At 37.5% G+C, this 22,607-nt stretch overlaps 1 protein-coding gene across 3 annotated transcripts in view; it reads left to right on the top strand.

The window, feature by feature from the left end:
• The window catches only part of RASAL2 (RAS protein activator like 2), a gene marked incomplete at its 5' end in the record, with an annotated part of 369,286 nt that overhangs the window by 316,443 nt on the left and 30,236 nt on the right, over nt 1–22,607 (top strand). For all 3 annotated transcript variants that reach the window (XM_079696332.1, XM_079696331.1, XM_079696330.1), the window contains 3 exons: nt 16,658–16,811; nt 18,751–18,849; nt 19,743–20,297. In XM_079696332.1, coding sequence (XP_079552458.1) covers nt 16,658–16,811; nt 18,751–18,849; nt 19,743–20,297 — 808 coding nt within the window. The remainder of the gene's footprint in view (nt 1–16,657; nt 16,812–18,750; nt 18,850–19,742; nt 20,298–22,607) is intronic.

Below are 22,607 nucleotides of genomic sequence, written 5' to 3'. Positions count from 1 at the left end.
ACTTAGAAAATGGCAGTACTGTGGTTCCAATCCAAGAATTCTAGCTCTTGAGTCTACATTTTTTAATTTATGCTATATTGCCTCTCACAAAAAAAGCAGGTGGGGGGCATTTCTTTGTTTTAATTTGTAGTTACCTAATGCCTACTAAGTTGAACATCTTTTCGCAAGTTTTCTTCTTCTATGACTTGCTTATTCATCCCTTTGCCATTTTTCTATTGAGCTATTTGTCCTTTTTCTTATGGTTTGGAGTAGTGCTTATTATTACTAGGGATTGTAAGCCACTACTATGCACATTGTTAAAATTTTCTTCCAGTCTGTTTCTTGTATTTTTAAATCATGTCTCTAAATTATATAGAAGTTTTAGATTTTCATTTGGTCCAACATGTCAGTCTTTTTCTTTGTTGACTTACCTGGCCAAATTTGACCAGAACACTGAACTCAAGAAGCCAGGGATCTCTTTCTCATTAAATTTCTCATTATGATGCTGTTCAAATCACTATATCTTACTTCTTCAGGAGGAGGAAATATTCTGCCTGGGGTATTAGGAGGATAATGAGGTAGTGATCATGATATTTTGAATTCTTCAGGCTTTTTGATAACAACAAACCTTATCTGCACTCATTACATTTTTAAAAGATAAAATTATCCTCATGAGGTCTGAGTTACTGCTTTCAGATGGCAGAAAAACAGTTGTAAATGAGTTGATTTCATCTAAAGAAGGTTTACTACATATGATAAGTAAGCTTTTCTGTGCAAAAGAACATAGGGTATTTTAACATGCAGACTTAATTGATCAAAAAGACCCTCCAGGTTTGTCTAGCTGAATGATCTGCAAGTCGTAGACTCTGCTCTAAGGCCCTGATGGAATTTGGTACCAGTGTTGCTTTGGGGATCAATTTATGATGATCCTTAAACTCAGAATTTCCTTTGGGAAGTTGTGGGGCATAGGCATAAGGACTAAAACTTTGCCAAATAATTAATATTTTTAAGAACCAAATTTCTTGATACACAGTAACATATCTAATTGTGACAGTTATGTACAGGCTAGAAAGCCATTTGCTACCAGGGAATATAGAGTACTAAAGACACAGCCCCAACCTCAAGGTGTCCAGTAGAAGAAGTAAATACTCAGGAAGAAATGGTATAAGGGAGGTGAGATTACTTCTTGTTAGGTGGACCAAGAAAGACCTTAGAGGGCAGTGGCCTGTGAGTTGAACCTTAAAAAAGCAGGTATAATTGGAACTGAGAAACAGACACATGGAGAGAACATTCCTCAGAATGGAAATAATGAGCAAAAGAAGAAAACAGGAAACTACAGCGCTTGAAAAGAAATACTGAGTAGTTCATGGTATATAAAGGAGTGAGGTAGGAAATGATTGGAAAGGTAAAGTTCCAATTTTTACATTGATAGGTAAAAAACTTTGTGTTTTTTTGTCTTAAAAATGACTTAAAATGTATAAGAAACAGAAATATGAACTCTATCTTTGATGAAACTAGGATAAATCTGAATGATAGATTACTTAAAATTAGAGGAAGATCAGGGCTTCCTTGGTGGCGCAGTGGTTGAGAGTCCGCCTGCCGATGTAGGGGACACGGGTTCATGCCCCGGTCCAGGAAGATCCCACATGCCGCGGAGCGGCTAGGCCCGTGAGCCATGGCCACTGAGCCTGCACGTCCAGAGCCTGTACTCTGCAATGGGAGAGGCCACAACAGTGAGAGGCCTGCATACCGCAAAAAAAAAAAAAATTAGAGGAAGATCAGACGTAGTTGCCTGCAGAAGGAAATTCTGAAAAAAAAGTCTATCACTTAATGATTCAGATCAGTTGCTAATTAACAGATACTCAAAACAGTAATGGCTTAAACAAAGTAAAGTTATATTTTCCTCACCTATAAGAAGTCTGAGGGTGGGCAGTCTAGGACTAAGGATTCAGGGCTCTTTGTGGGCTTTTTCCTCTGCCATTCTCAAGATCTTCAAGGATCTCTTTATGAACACAAGTTAGCTACTGGAGCTCCAGCCATAGCATCCATGTTTCAGGTACCAGAAAAGAGGGGCCCATAAAAGGACACCTGTCTTCCAACCAAGTTATCTTCTTTAGAGCAATTTCCCTGAAACCTCACCCAGTGGCTTCTCATTGTCACTTCTATCTTCAAGAGAGACTGGGAAATGTTATACGTGGGTACGTTGTTGCCCCCAATAATACAAGAGTCTGTTATTAAGGAAGGAGGAAAAGATGGGCATTAGGAAGACAGCTAGCATCTCTAACAGAAGAAAGAGGTTGATTTACCCACTCACCCCCAGAACTCTGGAAAGGTTCAGCTCCCACCCAGCTCTAGCAGGCCAGCAGCCAGGCTTACATTCATCACACAGCAAATTTGAGAAACTGAGCCAGATAAAAAGACCTACAGATACCAACATTTATGTTCCCCCATTACAATGTCAGCTGGTAATTCTACTCCTAAGTATATCCAAGAGAAGTGAAAAACGTATGTCCCCACAAAAATTTGTAACATGAATGTTCATAAACATTATTTATAGTAGCCCCAAAGTGGTAATGTCCATCAACTGATGAATGGATATACAAAACATGATATATCTAAGCAATGCTATATTATTCAGTCATAAAAAGGAATGAAGTACTGACACATGCTACAACAGGGACAAACCTTGAAAACTTTATGCAAAGTGGAAGAAGCCAATCACAAAACACTATATAATGTACAATTCCATTTATGTGAAATGTCCAGAATAGGCAAATCTATGGAGACAGTAGATTAATGGTTGCCAGAGGCTGGGGATATAGGGCAGGGGAAAGTGATGAATGAAGAATGACTGCTAACGGACATGAAGTTTCTTTTTGGAGTGATGAAATGTTTTAAGCTTAGACTGTGGTGATAATTGCACAACTCTGAATATACTGAAAATCGTACACTTTAAGTGGGTAGATTTTATGGTATGTTAATTATATCTCAATAAAAATGGTAATTAAAAAAAAAAAAAAAAACAGCTGGCCAGGAAGTACTCTGCAGTGAAGCTCACTAATCTGTAAGCTCTATTCCAGCACACAAAGCTTCCATTGAGTTCTTTAGTGCTTTAATCTTAAATATAAACAGATGGCCAAGAATCTCCAGATATTTGAGGAAATTCTTCAACATGAAAGGCAGAGAGAAAAACAAATAAATAGGAGAGAGAAAAAAGAACCCGGAAGAAACAGAGACAATGCATAGAGCCAAAAACAACTTCAAAGCATAATAAATATTTTCAAAATATAAGATAGTGCATCTATGAAACAATAAGATGCTATAAGAAAAGGAACCTCAAAGAAACAAGAAAGAGAGCTTGGAAATTGAAATATAAAAGCTAAAGTCAAGTCAATCTCCCAGAAAGTAGAACAGAAAATGAGAAAATCAATCCAGAAGATTCTAGTAAAAGAAAAGTTTTATTAGAAAACTTTGGAGAGGAAATTGTCAAAGAAATAATACAAGAAAATTTCCCAAAACAAGAAAATATAAATATCCAGATTGGAAAGGCCACCAAATTCCCAATACAGTGAATGAAAAATGACAAAAGACTTTCCAACACACACACACACACACACACACACACACACACACACCAATTCACATCATCATGAAAGAGCACAACACCAAGGCTTTAAAAAAAAAATCTTAAAAGCTTCTAGCAAGAAAAAGTAGGTTACATACAAAGGAGGTATGAAAGGATTGCATTGGAATTCTCAATAGAATATTGAAAATCAAAAGTCAGTGGAGCAGTGTTTTCAAAATTCTGAGTGGAGGTTATTTTCAACACAGTATTCCATACACAGGACAGTCCTTGAATGCCAGATGAGGAGTTTGGATTTTGTTGTATAAGCAATGGGGTTTTTTTTAAACATTTTTGAGCATGGAAGTGACCTAATCAGAATTGTGCCAATTATAGATTAATCCAACAATGGAATTTCAAATGACTTGGTTTGCAGAGACTAAGTTTGGGAGACCGATTAGGGAAAAAAAAAAAAAAAAAGCTATTGTAGGAAATAAGAAAGGCTCTAAAGAGGGTAGTTGGCAGTGGGAATGAAGAGTCAGAGACAAGATAGGAGAAACATTTTAGAGGCAAAATCAATAGGATGTCACAAAGTCATCATTGTTCCAAAGTCATCTAATCAGATAAAAGCCAGTAAAGTGATTTCCTAGAATCAATATTGGCAGCATTTTCACATTAAAGCCATGTCATGTGGAAGGGTGTTGGGACAGGAGAAGACTCTGCTGTTTCTGCCTTATATTGAAATGCACTTTGAAAAGTTTGAAAAACTAGGAAATGCTGAAAAACCGTGGTTATACAGCATTGTCAGGCATTCCAGGATTTCGAATGCCTGTCAGGTTGCCAACCTTACTCGGGAAGTGCTACTTAAATTTACCAAGTCTTGAGGTAAAGATAAGCACATGGAATAGAATTTTCTCAACTCCTTCAAACGTCCTTCAAGTAAAAACCTTTGCAGTAATGTCTTCAATTCTGAGGCTCACTGACAAAGCATGGTTTTAAAGTAGTCCGCTTATTCTTTGTCAGGAGGATCCCTAAGAATAAGTGTAGTGTTCATTTGTAGGGTGTATATACTCAGCTTCTTGAGTTTCTCCTAATTAGAACTAATTTTTTAACTCTTTTTTTTTAATTTGTATACTCACAAGAAGTTGTAGAGTCTTGCAAGCACTTCCCCCAATAGTGATATCTTATAACTGTAGTGTAATATCAAAAACAGGTAATTGACATTGGTACAATACTGTTAACTAGACTACAGATTTTATTTTTCACCAATTTTTATGTGCACTCATTTGTGTGTATTTATAAGTCTATGCAATTTAATCCTATGTATAGATTTCTGTAACCACCACCACAATCAAGATACAGAATTATTCCATTACCAGGAAAGAACTCCCTCTGCTACTTTTTATTCATACCCACCTCCCCACACCCATCCCTGTCCCCTAGCAACCACTTTTTGTTTTCTACTTCTATGGTTTTGTTATTTCAAGAATGTTATATAAATGGAATCATATAGTGTGTAGCCATTTAATATTGGCTTTTTTTCACTAAATAAAATGCCCTTGAAATCCCTCCAAATTGTTGCATCTATCAATAGTTTGTTTCTTGTTATTGCTGAGTAGTATTCCATTTTATGGATGTATCAAAATTTGTTAACCAATCACCTACTGGAGAACACTGGTTTCTGATTTTTAGCTATTAGGAATAAAGCTGCTGTGAACAGTTGTGTACACATAAGTTTTCACTTCTCTGCAGTAAATACGCAAGCGTGCAATTGCTGGGTTGTATAAGTACTTGTTTAGGTTTAGAGGAAACTGCCAAACTATTTTCCAGAGTACCTGTACAATTTTACATTCCCACCAGCAATTTTTATGGGTTTTGTGTGTGTGTGTGTGTGTGTGTCCCAAGACATTTTCACCTCTGTTTTCTTTTAGAAGTTTTATGATTTTTAGCTTTTATATTTAGGTCTACGATCCATGTAGTTAATCCATGGTTACTCTAAATCAAAGGTCTTGACTCACTCAGAGCCTATTGGTGTTCACTTCGAGATAGTAATCAAACTTCATACTTAGCCCAGCCAAGCCAACTGCAGACAGTCTGCTTTTGGAGAAGGAAGTATTATAAACTACTTACTTCTCTCTTCGCATCTACTCTTTGCATCCAGCTTAACTACCCGTGGTTTTAGGTGCCCTCCAGATTTGGGGCAAGGGGAGAGACAGAAAGGAGGGGAAAGGTAATAAGAAAAGTTTTAATACTATCTTAGCCTTCCATAATGCTCTCTGAGTCTGGCAGATGTTTAAAGCTGACTCTTCTATCATGAGGTACTTTGAAGAATTCTTCAGAAATGTCTCATCTTTGAGGAACTCTCATCTATGGTTTTTTTGAGTTTCATGGGTACATTTCTATTCTAGGTGTTCACTTGCGACTCCTTCCACAGTTTCTAGGAAGGAATTTTTGCCATTCTAGTCTTCACCCTTCCAGTCCTCTGGTCTACAGGAAATATTCACACATCCTTTGCCCTGACAAACCTCTAGGAGTGCAGCCTAATCCAAAAGTATCAAGTTGGGCTGTGCTACCGACAGTTAGTCATTTCTCATCCTCTAGATTTCCTAGGTAAAATCAAACCCCACCTTGTATGCATTCCCTACCAATATCCGTTGTGTATGTTGGGGGAAGGTGGGGGATGGGAGGGATGAGCCTCACAGCTTTCTCCAAAAATTATCTCTCACAAAATCCTTTCCCTTCTCCATACTGTCACCGCTTTTTATAGTCCTGCTCTGACTGAGAGGTTCAAGGTAATGGAATCGGTTCCAAAACATTTCCTTTGTAGATTCTACAGTTTGGTACTTCACTGCGGCATGCACCTGTTTTACCTTAGAGTCTCAATTTGAAACTTCAATTTTAATATCTCATCACATATGTATATAATACTTTTACTCATCTACAATCTTGAGCATAACGTACAAAATGGAACATGGCTCTGTCCATTCCCTCTCAGCATTACCTCCTACCAGAAGTCCATCATTTACTTACTAAACTGTTTCATATTTCTCTACTTTTAATCTTGCTGCCCTCTCTATCCCAAATACCATATCCTATTCCTACACCATGTCCTTTGACATGCAACAGTACCCAAGTCAGGAGTCATATGCTCCCTGACTTCTTTTCCTTGTTCTTCCTGTGCATCATTCTAGACTAAGCACCTACCCCATATACCCTACCCACCCATGGCCAACTGTATACACCTTATTATAGGACTGACTGCTTTCTATTGAATTTATCTTTTCATGTTTCTGCTTACTGCAGCAGATGGGAAGCTCCACAAGTGTACAATCTTTGTATCCCCACCCCCTACCACGATGCCTGTCCTATTAAGAAACTTAATTTCTTGGCCTGAAACAAAAGGGAAGAATCCAAACAAATTCCAGATAATAGAGAAGAAGAATCTCCTTCACTATGGTGTACTTGGATAGAATGACAACTTCTCAGAAATTATTGGATTCCAGGCCATTAATTAATCAATACAGCCTAGCTATAGATTATAGTTTCCCTTACCAGTGTTTACTGATATGGACCAGTTAAGGAGCCCTTAGTTTTGTGAACTAAAATCCAATTGAAGTTTCTAATTATGTCATGATAGCATTTTAAATTCGTTAGAATGCTTTATCTTAATAGAAAAAAATTATTTCCATACATTTATACCTTCTATCTTCATATTCTTCCAGCAAGGAATATATTTGGGAATAGCTATCCTAACCTAATAGTTTACATAAAATGAACTAATGCTTGTCATATCACTTTGAAAAACTATGTTTGCAATGATAGTCCCATTTGTATGGTACTGTAGTTTATGAGATATTTTTAAAATCATAGATGATTGCATTTGATTTTCACAATAACTGTGGGAGGTATAGGAACAGAAATCATTATCCATATTTTACAAATGAGATAACTAAGGTTTAGAAGGAATAAATTGTTTGTTCCACGTCACATGGCTAGTGAGTGATTTGAGCTGACATGAATACGTAGGGCTTTTGAGTCCAAGTTGATTGCCTTTTCCATTATCCTCTTTGTTGCATGTGTTGATAGGAAGCCTAACCTGCTGAGAAAATTATTGAGAAAGAAGGAAAGATCAAACAATATATGCACACACATATATATACACACAACATACATATTCAAACATACACACAAACATGTTCAAACAACAACTTTTTTTTTTTTTTCGGTACGCGGGCCTCTCACTGTTGTGGCCTCTCCCGTTGCGGAGCACAGGCTCCGGACGCGCAGGCTCAGCGGCCATGGCTCACGGGCCCAGCCGCTCCGCGGCATGTGGGATCTTCCCAGACTGGGGCACGAACCCGTGTCCCCTGCATCAGCAGGCGAACTCTCAACCACTGCGCCACCAGGGAAGCCCCAAACAAAACTCTTAATAAGAGTAGAATACTATGCAGCAATAACTAGTGAGTCAAATTGGTCATTATATTTTCACAAAAAGCAAACTCCCTACTATGCTCCTATCATCTTCCCTTCCCTCCAAATCCAAGTGGTTTGGATGAAAAATTAAAATAGAATCAGTAAAAGAAAATATAGCTGGATTTCTTATGATCTTGGAATGGAAGAACCCTTTCTAAGCATAAACTGGGGGAAATAATTACAAATAGGACAGAAAAAGTACTAATTTACTTAATTTACATAATATTTATCAATACATTCAGTTAAGTTAAACAATTAGAAAAATGGTTTAAGAATATGCAATAACAGTTCATAATTCACAGAAAAGAGAACTGAGATTGCCAATATACATGTTTAAATGTCCTCAACCTCATAACTAAAGAAATTCATACTAAAGCAATAGTATAGAAATGAAATACCCTTTTTTACCAATTATACTGGCAAAGATGTTTGAAGTGTAGCCATATCTCATTTTGGTGATAGTGTATAGAAACATGCACTATTGGTAGGACTTTAAATTGATGCCATCTATTATGGAGGATAAATTAGCAATATCAAAACTTTAAACATATGTGCCCTTTGATCTAGCAGTTTCACATCTGGAAATTTAAAGCATGAATACATGCACATGTGCTTCAAGGTATATGTACTAAGATACTTTCTGAACCTCGGTGGTGATCACCAAAAAAAAAAGAGAAAAGAAAAGAGACTTAGATGGTCATCAAGGATTGGTTAAACTTCTATAGGCCCATGTAAGGGAATACAGAGTGATCATTAAAAAGCGGCAATTTATATCTATATGTTCCAGTGTAGACAAAATTCCAAAATATACTCTTAAGGAAAAAAGTATGGTAGAATCTCATTTGTGTGTGTATACATACATACACACACACACATACACACACATATATGTATGTGTATAATATTTGGTTGTCTGTGTACAAAAAATTTCTGGGAGGGGTCACAAAAATCGTTAATAGTATTTTCCATAGGAGATTGAGGGAGGTACCCTTATTTTTTTCACCTTTTGTCCTTCTAAGCTCTTGGTATTTATTACCAAAAGCATTTATTACTTTATTATTTAAGGGGAGAAAATGATTAGAGAATACCTCCTTCAACCCCATTTCAACCTCATGCCTCCCTGTAGCTGTTTCCCAGTTGCCACCCCTTCACCATCAGACTTTATGAGTTAGTCTCCACTTTCTCATACCCCATTCATTTTCTCAACCATCTGGAGTCTCATTTTTGTCCTCGTCATTTCACTGAAACTGCTACAATTATCTCCAATTATCTCTCAGTTCATATACCCAGTGGCTACTGTTAATATTTTAACACACTCTATCATCTACAGTAATGGACAACCATCCTTTTTAAGAGTTCTCTTCCCTGGGCTTTTATGATACTTGAGTCTCCTGGTTTTCCTTCTGTCTTTCAGATTCTTCAGTCTCTCTGTCAGTTTTGTAGATTTAAATGTTAGCATTTCTCAGTCTACATGTTCTATTTCAGTATTCACATTGTCTTAGTCTGTTGAGACTGCAGTAATAAAACATCATAGACTAGATAGCTTATAATCAACAGAAATTTATTTCTCACAGTTCTGGAGGCTAGGAAGTCCAAGATCAAGGTTCTGGCAGATTCAGTGTCTGGTAGGGACCTGCTTCCTGATTCCAAACGCTTCCTTTTCTCTGTGTCCTCAGGTGGGGGAATGGGTGATGGATCTCTTTGGGGTCTATTTTATAAAGGCACTAATCCCCTTCATGAGGGCTCCACCCCCCTGACCTGATCACCTCCCAAAGGTCACACTTCCTGATACAATCACATTGGAGGTTAGCATTTCAACATACATTTTTGGGTGAGACATTCAGTCTGCAGCAAACATCTACTCCCATAGGAACCTCAAACTTGTACTAAACTTGATTTTATTTCCCCCCTTGGTTCAACCAACATTGCCTCTCACTTCCCATCTCTGTAAAGGACATTACCATCTTTCTACCCAGTGGCTCAACCTTGACTCTACCCTCTCCCTATTGCCTCCAGCATTGCAGTTATTAGGGCCTATTTACTGCCTAATTACCCCCAAATCCATCCACTTCTTCTGTATTTCTGCTGCTCTAGTTCGTGATCTTTACTCAGGTTACTATCATAACCTATGAAGCAGTCTCTAAGTCTTTCATTATTTCTCTCTCCTCTGTGTACCCCTCTCTTTCTCCACTTTTTAGCCAAAGTATACTCTTGCCAAGGCACACATCTGATCATGTCATTCACCTTCCACCACCCACAACCTTTCTATGTCCATCCACTGGCCTTGTGATCAAATTGGAACACCCACGTTACTATGGGTCCCATCATGGTATCTCTCAAGCCTCATTATTCCCCATGCCTCTTCTCTCAGCCCCAACACACATCCACACTGCACCAGAGCCACACTGCTGAATTCTTTTCAGTTCCTCAAACACCCCAGATTTGTATATTCTCACTACAGGCCTTCTCACATGCTGGCCATTCCCTCTAGAATGCTCAGTACCTCCACATCTGCATAGAGCTAATTCCACTCCATCCTTTAGTTCACAACTTCACATTACTTTTACCTCCAAGAAACTTTCTTTGAATCCCCAACTGAAGATCCAGGGCCCCTACTAAGTGCCCACAGAGGCACTATTGCATCCTTTTTCCTAGATCTTATCCCATTGTATTATAATAGATTTTTAACTCACTAGATTATAAACTGTGTGTGAGTAAAAGGACCTTGCCTTTCTTCTTCACCATTGTTTCCTTGCATCGGTATCTAGTATAGTGCCTGGCACATAATGTACACAAAGTAACTATTGAATGGATAGATGGATTCATACTTATATTCATTTATTCAACCAAATAATGGCTGAAACTAATGGGAAAGCAAATGGTCATGAATTTAGGGATGATTAAGTAGTAAGTGTCATTGAACTTCATCAGTGTCTAACTTCTTTTTTTTTTGGCCTCGTGGCACAGCTTGTGGGATCTTTAGTTCCCCGACCAGGAATTGAACCCATGCCCTTGGCAGTGAAAGCGCAGAGTCTTAACCATTGGACCACCAGGGAGTTCCCTCTAACTTTCTTACCCTCTTTTCACCCATACTTAATTTTACGGTAACGATGAGACTGAAAGCCTAAATTCAGAAAAAAAGAAAAAAAAAACTAATGTTTCCACTCACTCTTACACTAGTAAGTATGTTAATTGAGTGGTTTATGAGTGTGGTTTGGTTTAGTTTCATGGTTTTTTTTAATTCAGTATAGTTGTGTTTACATTGAATTTGTTTAATAGACACTAGTAGATTTTATTCCATTTACAATTTAAGAACAAAAAAAGGTATGTTACAATATGGTACAGTTTCTGTAAGGAGATTGTTCCCTAGTGTCTGTCATATTGGAGGCTGGTTGAGTTTTCTGCCCTTCAGAACATGTTTTAATATTTATAAGCTTGTCTTCATTCTGTGCCTGTCTTCATTGTCTGTATACATGTATATGTACCAAAAATAAGTTGAATGTCATTTTTGACCGTGATGATAATTTCCTTACCATGAGTTTAAGTGAAAACTCAGACTGACAAACATCCTTCTTTACCATTAGCAGCTGGGCTCATTAGACTATCCTGTCAGAACAGAGGCTGAGAGCAGAGCAGCTGGGCTCATTAGACTATCCTGTCAGAGCAGAGGCTGAGAGCAGAGAGAAGGAAGATTGGCGGTACATGTTACGTTTCCATAATAGCTTTTTTTTTTTTTTTTTTGCGGTACGCGGGCCTCTCACTGTTGTGGCCTCTCCCTTGTGGAGCACAGGCTCCGGACGCGCAGGCTCAGCGGCCATAGCTCACGGTCCCAGCCGCTCCGCGGCATGTGGGATCTTCCCGGACCGGGGCACGAACCCATGTTCCCTGCATCAGCAGGCGGACTCTCAACCACTGCGCCACCAGGGAAGCCCCATAATAGCTTTTTGTGTGAGTGGTTGTATGGTATTTTTTTAAGTAAACATAAAAACCAGTGAGTAGTATAAGCAGTAGGGACTGGCTTTAACTGCAGCAGGTAAATCAGTGCAGCTAGGGCTGTCAGGATCCTCGGGGGCACATTTTTTTATTTTAGCACACAAGCAGAACTCTGATGAATGAGCTGTAATTTCTTTCTTTCTTTTTTTTTTTTTTTTTTTTAATCGAGGTAGGGAAAGCTTTATATTCAGTAGTATAGGAAAGGATCTGCTCTTTCAAACAGAAAACATCAGTTGGATAGTTTCACGGATACCAGGTTGAAAAACAATAAAATCTGGGGAGCAAGTAAAGCTGTCTTTTTCCCAAAGTGAAAGCTCAGATGCAAGTTTTAAAAAACTGATTAGACCCTTTGTAAGTTTATTGGTAGAGTATTAGGATACTGAGTATTATTAATTTCTACCTGGGAAATTTTCAAACAAGGTAAAGTGCCTTAGGAACACATACTGGTGAGTACAAACATATATTGCTATACTCAGTTTATGGCTGAGCTGTCTTTCCAAGAACTCAGCAAAGCAGTCTAGAATCATAACTGCCACGCCAAGCAGAAATTCACCTGCACTGGAGTACAGGATTTTGTGTGGCAATAAGCATTTTTTTCAGTTATATTTTTAATTAAAAGTTTCCCACATTTGGAACTGAATCTGTAAACATGTGGCAGATTGAGCTAGCACATCCAAGCACCACTGGTGCTTTGGGGGAAGTATGCTTTTTAAAAAATTGGATGGTTGAGCTGGGAAAAATCCAGCTGTTTTACTTAACATTGCACTAATCAGAGTTCTTTGACTCCTTTTTTTCTTCAGTGAATCCAGTGGTGTGTGTGTTGGCTCCTCACCCCCAACCCCTTCACTTTTGTCTTTTAAGATTGATTTCAGACAGTGATGTGGATTAAAGCAATATAATATTAATTCACTGTAGTGGGTAATAGAAAGCTATTCCTGCCTTGTAGTTTCTCTCTTAAATAGGTCAGAAGCAGCAGGTAATCTTCATCAGCAAAGCAATTAGATTTTTAACCCTTACCTATCACACTGAGTCCTGAATTATTCCATGGTGTTTGGGATGATGGGGGTTGGGGAGTAGGGTTGCAGGGGTCGGGAAGAGAACCAGTAGTCAAGGGATTCACAGCGTCCACTTTTGAGGTTAGGTTCCTTGATGGCCATTGTCAGATTGGACTGGGAAACGTTGTTTTAAACTATTTTTCTCTCAATAGATCCACATTCCACTTTCCATTAGAGAAGTAAACTGCAGTGCCATACAGAGCTGCTAAAACTCTAATTAGCAGATCTAAGAAAAATCATTTCATAGGAAGGTACAGGAGGAGGTAAACATGCTTAGAGGGGACTTGGGCTTACTAATGCTATTATATAGGATATTTGCACAGATAATGCCTCCCCACCACTGCCACTCCCAGGCTGCTTGATCTTCCTGTTTACTGTAATCCTGCTTCTCTGGGAATTACTTCTGTCTTCTTCAAGACACTTTCTTCCCAATACAGGAAGGGCTTGCTTATTTATTCATTAGCAATGTTGCACATATTAGCAACTTTGGTGTTCAGTTCATGGGCGTCGGTGTGTATATACACACAAACATACATAAATGCTGAACAATAGGAGACCCTGAACTATATATATTAACAGCTGAAATTTCTGTAACCAGGAAGAATTTTGAATTCTAATTCCAGGTGGCTTGGTTATGATATCTGTTTATGGCTGTATTTGGAAGTTAAACCTTCCAAATACAGCCATAAACAGATATCAACAAATGTCAAAATGACATTTGTTCAGCACTGGAAATACAGTGAATAAAGAAAATTATCCAACTCTCTCCGAAAGAAAAAAAATGTAACTCAGATAAGTTAATGAAAATAATACCTAGAGGGCCTCCCTGGTGGCGCAGTGGTTGAGAGTCCGCCTGCCGATGCAGGGGATACGGGTTCGTGTCCCGGTCTGGGAGGATCCCATATGCCGCGGAGCGGCTGGGCCCGTGAGCCATGGCTGCTGAGCCTGCGCATCCGGAGCCTGTGCTCCGCAACGGGAGAGGCCACAACAGTGAGAGGCCCGCATACCACAAAAAAAAAAAAAAAAAAAAAAAAAAAAAAAAAAAAAAAAAAAAAAAAAGAAAATAATACCTAGAAACATTAAACTAGGATAAGCACTGCAAAGGAAATAAAACGGATGTAAGAGAAAGAGTGTACTTGCAAGGTGGGATGTGTCAAATACCTTTTAGTAGTGGGCTGGGGATCATCTAGGAAACATCTAAAGCTTCGCAGCTTCGTTCTCTAGCACAGAGATTCTCCTCCACCCCCAGAGTTGCCTCAGTTTTTTTCCTACAGCCTTGACTCCGAAATTGTTCATGGAAATGGGTGGAGCCTCGCCATTCCTTCCTTTCTGTCTTAAAATGGTCACATTTGCAGAGCATGCTCCTTGAGTCCTTCAAGCTGCAGCTTCTCCCAGCTGCCTTTGGCTCTAATCTCCTTATAGGTGTAGCACCATGGCAACAGGCCCAGCCTAGAGCCCAGGAACCTTGTTTGTGTTACCTGAGGGGCTGGATGCAGCCTGAGGAAGAGAAGAAGAATATTACCTGTCCTGCAGCCTATTTGGAAGATGACTTCATGTTCTGTTATATGTGTTTCTGTTCTGCTTCTACTGAAGACTTGAAATTACACCTGGAAAACATTTATCCAGAGATGTTACCAGTAACTGAAGGCAGCAGGGGAAACCACCTTCTATTGGTTCTTTCTTCTAAACACAGAGTTGTTTTCTGAGATGTAGTTCAGAAAGTGATTTGCTGTACCATGACATGTGGCACCGCTATGATTTGGGGGTGCACTGCAAGATGGCTGTACAGTTGCTTCATGTAGGTAGACATTTATTTGGTTTGAGATAAAATTAATTTATGTTTTAGAATATTTTCCTAAAGAATTTAAAACATAAAAGTAAGCCTTATTTTGTACCTCCTATCTTAAATATGCCTTCATCTTCCCTGTTGAGAGGCTCACTCCCAGAGCAGGATAGCCTTTTCCCCTACAAGCAACTCCTCCTGGGAAAAACGGGCTGGAACTGTTGTTTCATATGTGTTTAGAAAAGATCACAGTATCCTGTTGCCTCAGCCAGGCTTCCTATGAAGCATATTGGGAAAGGTTGTATGGTAATTACATTAAAATTTGCTTTTGCATTTAGTTATTTATAGTTGATATGCTCTGTTGACAGTATATAACATGTCATTGTCTTATCCAGGAGAACAAAAAGAAATAAATGTGGAGCCATTACATTGTTATATTTTTAGGTACAAAACATTAGGTGGCTTTTGTCCATCCTTTGTATTATCAATGGTAAATATAATTATTGACTTTTTGACCGTAAAGATTGCTGAACATTAGAACACACATTTTTGTGTGTGGAAAGAAGAATGGACTAAGGTCCTATTGCTTAAGATGTTTTTTTACTGCATGGAGTTTGATTAAACAGTGTTAGAATGGAAACAGAAGGGAAAGAGCAGCCTTTCGTGCTAGTTTCCTATATCTCATTACTTTATAATTTAACTGAAAGCTACTCTGGCATTAAGTATTTTGGTTCCTTTTTAAGTTAACATGGTTATTTCAAGGAAATGAATGAAGCTGCTTATTTAATGTGTTTTACACAAACAAATGTCTTTCCACAAGACATTTCTTTTTATCCCTATTACTAGGTACTTCTGCTTGAAATATATGTATTTAACTCTGGGTGTTTCAGTCAATAAATACTATAATTATTGAGTAAAACTGCATAGCTACCCAGTTCTGGATTCAAGAATATTGTGTTTTATATTGTTTGGCTTCATTGATTCTTCCAAGGGGAAGGCAGTGAAGTACTAGCTCCTGTAGTGACAAGAGTCCTGCTTCCCCGCATTCCTTTTTAAACAACTAGGGGACAGAATCAACCAGAATGCCTGAACGGTGTTGACAAAGGTCTGTTCTTCTAGTTTGAACATTTCTTTTGAGGGTGGGAAGTTTCTTCAAGGCATTTTACTCTTTATTCATATTTGTACAGTAAAGCATAGATAGAACCAAAAGCTTGCCAGAAAAGAATTCCATATAGAGATGGAAATCAGACCTTTGGAAAAGCAGGGTCTTGTGCTGAAAAGTTTGGCTTTGATTCTGGGTTTGTGTATGTATGTTTATTCTGCCAAAGCAGAAGGAAACAGAATGAGGGTTCAGTCACTGCTATTTTGTCACTGATAATAGAGGATAAAGCTATAGCATGGGAAAAAAAAAAGTAAAAAGAAATGATATATCTTTTGATAACACCTTTGCATAAAAAAATGTGTAAGATAACCTTAGATGATATATATTTCTCCATCTCCAACATGGGAATGAGGATTAAAAACAATGTCTGTGGTGGAACTTCAAGCTCCCTTGAGACTAGTAAAATTATAGTACATTTTTGTGTTTTGTTGAAAAACGGAAGTGTGTACACACAGACACAAATATGTATGTGGCTTATCTGTGCCACATGAATATGGTCCTATTATTATTGTTACAGATTAACTGTTGATTTGCTCATTTATTTTCCTCTTAGGCATTTATACATTTGGTTAAGCCTCCATTGCATTTGACATTTATTTTCTTGTTGGCCAAGTAATTACACTACCATAAATATCTCTTTCTACTTTTAGGTCTCGTGGGCTGCCTAAACTAAAAGAGTCACGTTCCCATGAATCCCTGCTGAGCCCATGCAGTGCAGTGGAATGTCTGGATCTTGGTAGAGGGGAGCCCGTATCAGTGAAGCCACTCCATAGCAGCATCCTTGGACAAGACTTCTGCTTTGAGGTAGAAAAGTGTAGGAAAAAGGAAGAGTAGTTAGACAACAAAGAGATTTTTCTATCCAGTATTCTTATGATCGCATTACTGTAGTATTGATGATTTGATCATCTTAACTGGTTTTCAGTTGCTGAAAATTACCTACTTACAGGGGGAAAATTGGAAATCTGCTAATCTGATTATGTTGGTGATTAAAGTTATTAATGATGACTTCTCATTCCTTTTGGGCTTGTCTGCTTTCAAAATAAATGAGTTCTTCTACTCAATGCTCTGTGGTGACCTAAATGGGAAGGAAATCCAAAAAAGAGAGGATATATGTATACATATAGCTGATTCACTTCGCTGTACAGCAGAAACTAGCACAACATTGTAAAACAACTATACCCCAATTTAAACTAAATAAATAAACAAATAAATGGGTTCTTAATGCATTCTCAGCAGAGGTCACAAGGTTAATAATAACTTATTGTTAGTATTTTAATTTTTTTAGTATTGATAAAGATATCACACGATATGTTATTATTTTTCTCCTGAAAGCCAACCCCCCCAATTTTAATGATCCTTTTGAGGAAATTGACTAAAACCATAATTTTTCTAACTAAAACATGGGCAGTTCAAGATCTGGGACCATGTCTTATTTATCTTTGTAATCCCCAGCACTTAGCCCAGTCCCTGGCACATTACAGGTGCCTAATTTCTTCAGTGAACAAATTGCCCTTCACCAGAAAATTATCATCATCACCTTTTATAAGGTAATTTCCCCCTCCCAAAGTAAATGTACACAATTGGCCATTTGCAAATTTAATTTCAAAACCATCCATATACTTGTTAGGGTTATGATTTAATTAATGAGCACAAACTTACAAAGTTATTAGTGATGGGTCCTATGTTAGATATTGTAGAAGTTGAAAGATGTTTTATACCTTTTCTTATGGACCTGCACTATCCAACAGAAATACAGTGCAAGCCACATGTGTAATTTTAAATTTTATTAAACCCAAATGTTACCACTTCTAACATGGAACTGAAAATTATCAATGGAACTTTCTACATTCTTTTTTTAAAAAACTGAATCTTCAAAACCTGATGTATATTTTACATTTATAGCACATCTCAGTTTGGACTAGTATTTCAGGTGCTCACTAGCCACGTGTGGTTAATAGCTACCATATTAGACAGACTGTGACATCTGATCTGATTCACTAGGTTATAATCTGAGATTGAGTTAATATGTGAACCACTTTAGCAATTTGGACGGGTCATTTATTGGTGTTTTTTTGTATAAAAGTCACTTGAACTTTGCCATATTTGTAGAACACAGTTCAACAGATTGTATGCCCAGCCAGGTGTTAGGTTCTAGGCATAGAGACAACATGCTTCATTTTTAAAGGACATTGATAATAATCATCAGGCTAACCTAATTAAATGATTGGCAATCAGACTGGTTGCCTAGTAGAAGAGAAATGGGTTCCAAAGTAATTCAATACTGGTAACTCTTTTCAGTTTCATGTAGTAGCCTTCTGTAACATTATAATGAAGGCAGTCCCAAGAAATAAGCTGTTTTAGAGACCTTCTTCCCTTTTAGTTATCTTTATTAACTCAGAATTGAGCATATTTATTTGCAGGTAAGTTTTTAAGGTTTAAGTTTAATTAAAGGGTTTTAGTTTTGTTCTTTCTAAACTATAGGCCAGTTTTAGGTTGCTGAGCTGAATTCTCAATGGCCTTTGTCTTCATACCTGCATTCTAGTAGATGCTAGCTAGATAACAAAGCAAAAAGTGAATGTGGATGTACATATAGATATCATAAAACCAGCGAATATCATTTTAGTTACCATGTAGTATAATATGGGTTCATAGCATATCTCTAACTCTTTAATGATACAACTAGGAAGATAGAGACCCCAAGCCCTGCATTTCCTTTTCCTTATCTCTAATCTTTATGTTGAAGGTTACCTACTTAAGTGGCAGTAAATGCTTCAGCTGTAACTCTGCTTCAGAGAGAGATAAGTGGATGGAAAACCTTCGCAGGACAGTTCAACCAAATAAGGTAATACTGGCTTTGAATGTCCAAAAAATGTATAACTCTATAAGCAGTAAGTTGATTGAAGGTAAATAGAATAATAATACCTTAAATTTTATAGAACTTTTAAACACATATACGTTTTGTCCTTTTATGCTCAAAATAATCTTATTACAGATAGTATCATCATTTTACCAGTGTGGATAAGAGCAGCGGTCCCCAACCTTTTTGGCACCAGGGACCAGTCTCATGGAAGACAATTTTTCCACGGACGGCGGGGGGCGGGGGGGTTTTGGGATGATTCAAGTACATTACATTTATTGTGTACTGTATTTCTATTATTATTACATTGTATTATATAGTGAAATAATTATACAACTCACCATAATGCTGACAGGAGGTGGAGCTCAGGCTGTCATGTAAGCAATGGGGAGCAGCTGTAAATACAAAGGAAGCTTCGCTCACTTGCCCACTGGCTCACCTCCTGCTGTGCGGCCCAGTTCCTAACAGGCCACGGACCGGTACCAGTCCGTGGCCTGGGGGTTGGGGACCCCTAGATGAGAGGACTCAGAGAAGTTAAGTCACTTGACCAAGTGAGAAGCTAGTACAAGACAGAAATGGGACTAGAACACAAGTTTCTTAATTACTTACTTATCTCTATTTTATTTTCAGAAAGCTAATTCAGTTGCCACAAGACTGGCTATATGAGAACTTACAGGATGATATTTTTTTAACCCAAGTAAAATAGAATGTATGTGGCTCTCTAAGAGCTTGCTATTATCTTGAACAATGAGATAGCAATCCCCTTCATTATTTTTTGACTGCTCTTAATGAAGTACATAGCATCACCTACTTTAAGAGGAAAATGTTGTCTTTCTGGGATTTCAACTCTCAAACACAACTTTGTTACTTCTTTATAGGACAATTGCAGACGAGCGGAAAACGTTCTCCGTTTATGGATTATTGAAGCCAAGGACCTTGCCCCTAAAAAGAAATATTTCTGTGAACTGTGCCTTGATGATACCCTCTTTGCTCGTACAACCAGCAAGACCAAAGCAGACAATATTTTCTGGGGTGAACATTTTGAGTTCTACAGCCTTCCACCTCTTCATAGCATCACAGTTCATATTTATAAAGATGTGGAAAAAAAGAAAAAAAAAGACAAGAATAATTATGTAGGGCTAGTCAATATCCCCACTGCCAGTGTGACTGGTCGCCAATTTGTAGAAAAGTGGTACCCAGTGAGTACACCTACACCCAACAAAGGAAAAACAGGAGGACCTTCTATTCGGATTAAATCACGTTTCCAAACTATCACCATTCTGCCTATGGAGCAATACAAAGAGTTTGCAGAATTTGTCACCAGCAACTACACCATGTTGTGTTCTGTTCTTGAACCAGTAATTAGTGTGAGAAATAAGGAAGAGTTGGCCTGTGCCCTAGTGCACATTCTTCAAAGTACTGGCAGAGCCAAGGTAAGTGGAAAAGGAGGGTTGCATTACCCAAAATCTCTTCCTTACCTTTTATGAAGAAACACATGTTTACTGTGGAGATTCAAATTAGAGATATATGCTTTGCTATTGGTCAAAAAAAAAAAAAAAAAGAATTAGGAAGGAAACCTATTAATAGTTCTTAGGTCCACTTATTAGTGGAGATTTTAAAAGTAAAGAAGTAAAATGGAGACTAACAAGTATTTATTTAAAGTTTATTTGCATGAAATATAGAGATACCGCAGCTAGCTCTTTATTGTCTGACAAAATAGGATTGGTGGATAATCCCACAATATGTGCAAGGTTATTTATCTTTAGTTCTGGAGTGTGTTGTATGATGGTTTTATTCCTCACTATATTTTAAATTAAGATTGACTCATGACTGTACCCAGCTAGTCACAGAAGGAGGTATTCCAGAAGCATGCTGGTCATTAACAAGAGCCTTCATGAGATTAACAACTAAATTTGGAATTAAAATACCAAGGGATGTTATTTAATTGTTAGCTGTCTCATGATAACCTTATCTCAATTCATGCTGGATAGAAGTAAAAGTTCAGGAAGATAAAAGAGAGAAATATACTAATTGTATAAAGAACACTAAACAAATGATAGAATCTTTTTTTTTTAATTTTTATTGGAGTATAGTTGATTTACAATGTGTTAGTTTCAGATGTAACAATTGATAGAGTCTTTGATCAGCCTGAACTGTGGTAATTATCACCTCTGTGAGGCATATTCACTTAACTAGGCTAAGTCTCCATTATATTATATGCAAATTGGTCATAGTAAAATTGTATTTTAGATATAGAGGAGTTCACAGCTAGAATAATTTATGTAGAACTGAACAATAAAATAAAGCATTTTAAAATTTCTTGATACAAATCAGAATATATCAAATATTCAATATTTAGTCCCTTATTTAACTGCCTTCCTACTGATTATCATTTTGGTGGTTGAATTTACTAATAATAATTTTGAGCTTTCTGGTGTTAAAAAAGGTGTCATTGAAATTTTGAGTCTCATCTTTGAAATTGTATGGATATGTTCTTTCTGTTCTTCATTTGCTCAAGGTTCAAGGATATATGTAAGATTTTTTAACAGCTTTATTGAGGTACAATTTACATATCATAAACTATACCCATTTAAAGTGAAAAATTCAGTGAGTTTTGACAGATTATGCACCCATGGAAACCACAGCAATCAAGATACAGAATGTTACCATCACCCCCAAGTTTCTTCCTGACCCTTAGCACAAGAGTTTTAGTAGTGACTCCTAAGTCTATGACTCTTACAGTGTTGATCTACCCTGGAATAAATCCCATTCATGTTTAAAATGCTTAATTTTAGAATAAAAGTAAATCAACATATTCCTTCTGTTTTTGATTTTAGAGACTTTGAAATATCCAGTGAATATATAACATTCAAAATACAGAATGTTATCACATTTCAAATTGAACAACAGTAAACGATGAACTTTAAATCAAGTTCCTTAGACTGTTGAGAAATGAAGCAGTTATTTCTTAAGGGCTTTATTTCTCCTTATGCCTTCCTTCGCTATAGATGGATGGATGGATGGATGGATGGATGGATGGGGATACATAGGTACATACAAACAAATATAATCAGCCTAGAAAATGAGTTCAGATGTTTAGTTCAAGAAATTTCATGTTGATACTATAGACCAATTTGTAACCATTATATATTGAATGCCTAATACGTGTCAGAAGCTGTTAAATGCTGGAAATATAGAGGTGAATAAAAATAGACACTGTCTTTGGTCTCATGGGACTCAGTCTTCTGGAGAAAACAGATGTTAATCAAATAATTACAGAAATGTGTGATTACTGTGAAAAGTGCAGATTTTAAAAAAGTTATATGGTGCTGTGAGAATGTGGATTAAGGGACCTGACTAATGGAGTTCAGGGGCAGTGTTGGTAAGAGAAGCCTTCACTGAGGAAAGATGTGCAAACTAAAATCCAAAGGATCTGAGGAATTAACTCCATAGCAGTGAGGGCAGAGCAAGGGTGGGAGTGAAGCAGAACTGAGAACAGCATTTGCAGAAAGCTCTGTGGTGAATAGACAACATTGTGTATTAGAAAGGGCTTGATGTATTCAAGGACCTACCAAAAAAAAAAAAGGCCCTTGAGACTGGAGCACAATACAGAGAGAATGGTATGAGATGAGGCTGGGAAGATAGAAAGCAGAAAATATAGAGACTTGCAGGCCACATTCAGAACTACAGTCTATATCAAAAGTGTGATGAAAAACCTTTGAAGGAATTTTTAACTTAGGATT

Source organism: Hyperoodon ampullatus (genome assembly GCF_949752795.1).
Source record: "Hyperoodon ampullatus genome assembly, chromosome: 2".
Taxonomy (NCBI): Eukaryota; Metazoa; Chordata; class Mammalia; order Artiodactyla; family Ziphiidae; genus Hyperoodon; species Hyperoodon ampullatus.
This window is presented reverse-complemented; position numbering and strand designations above follow the sequence as displayed.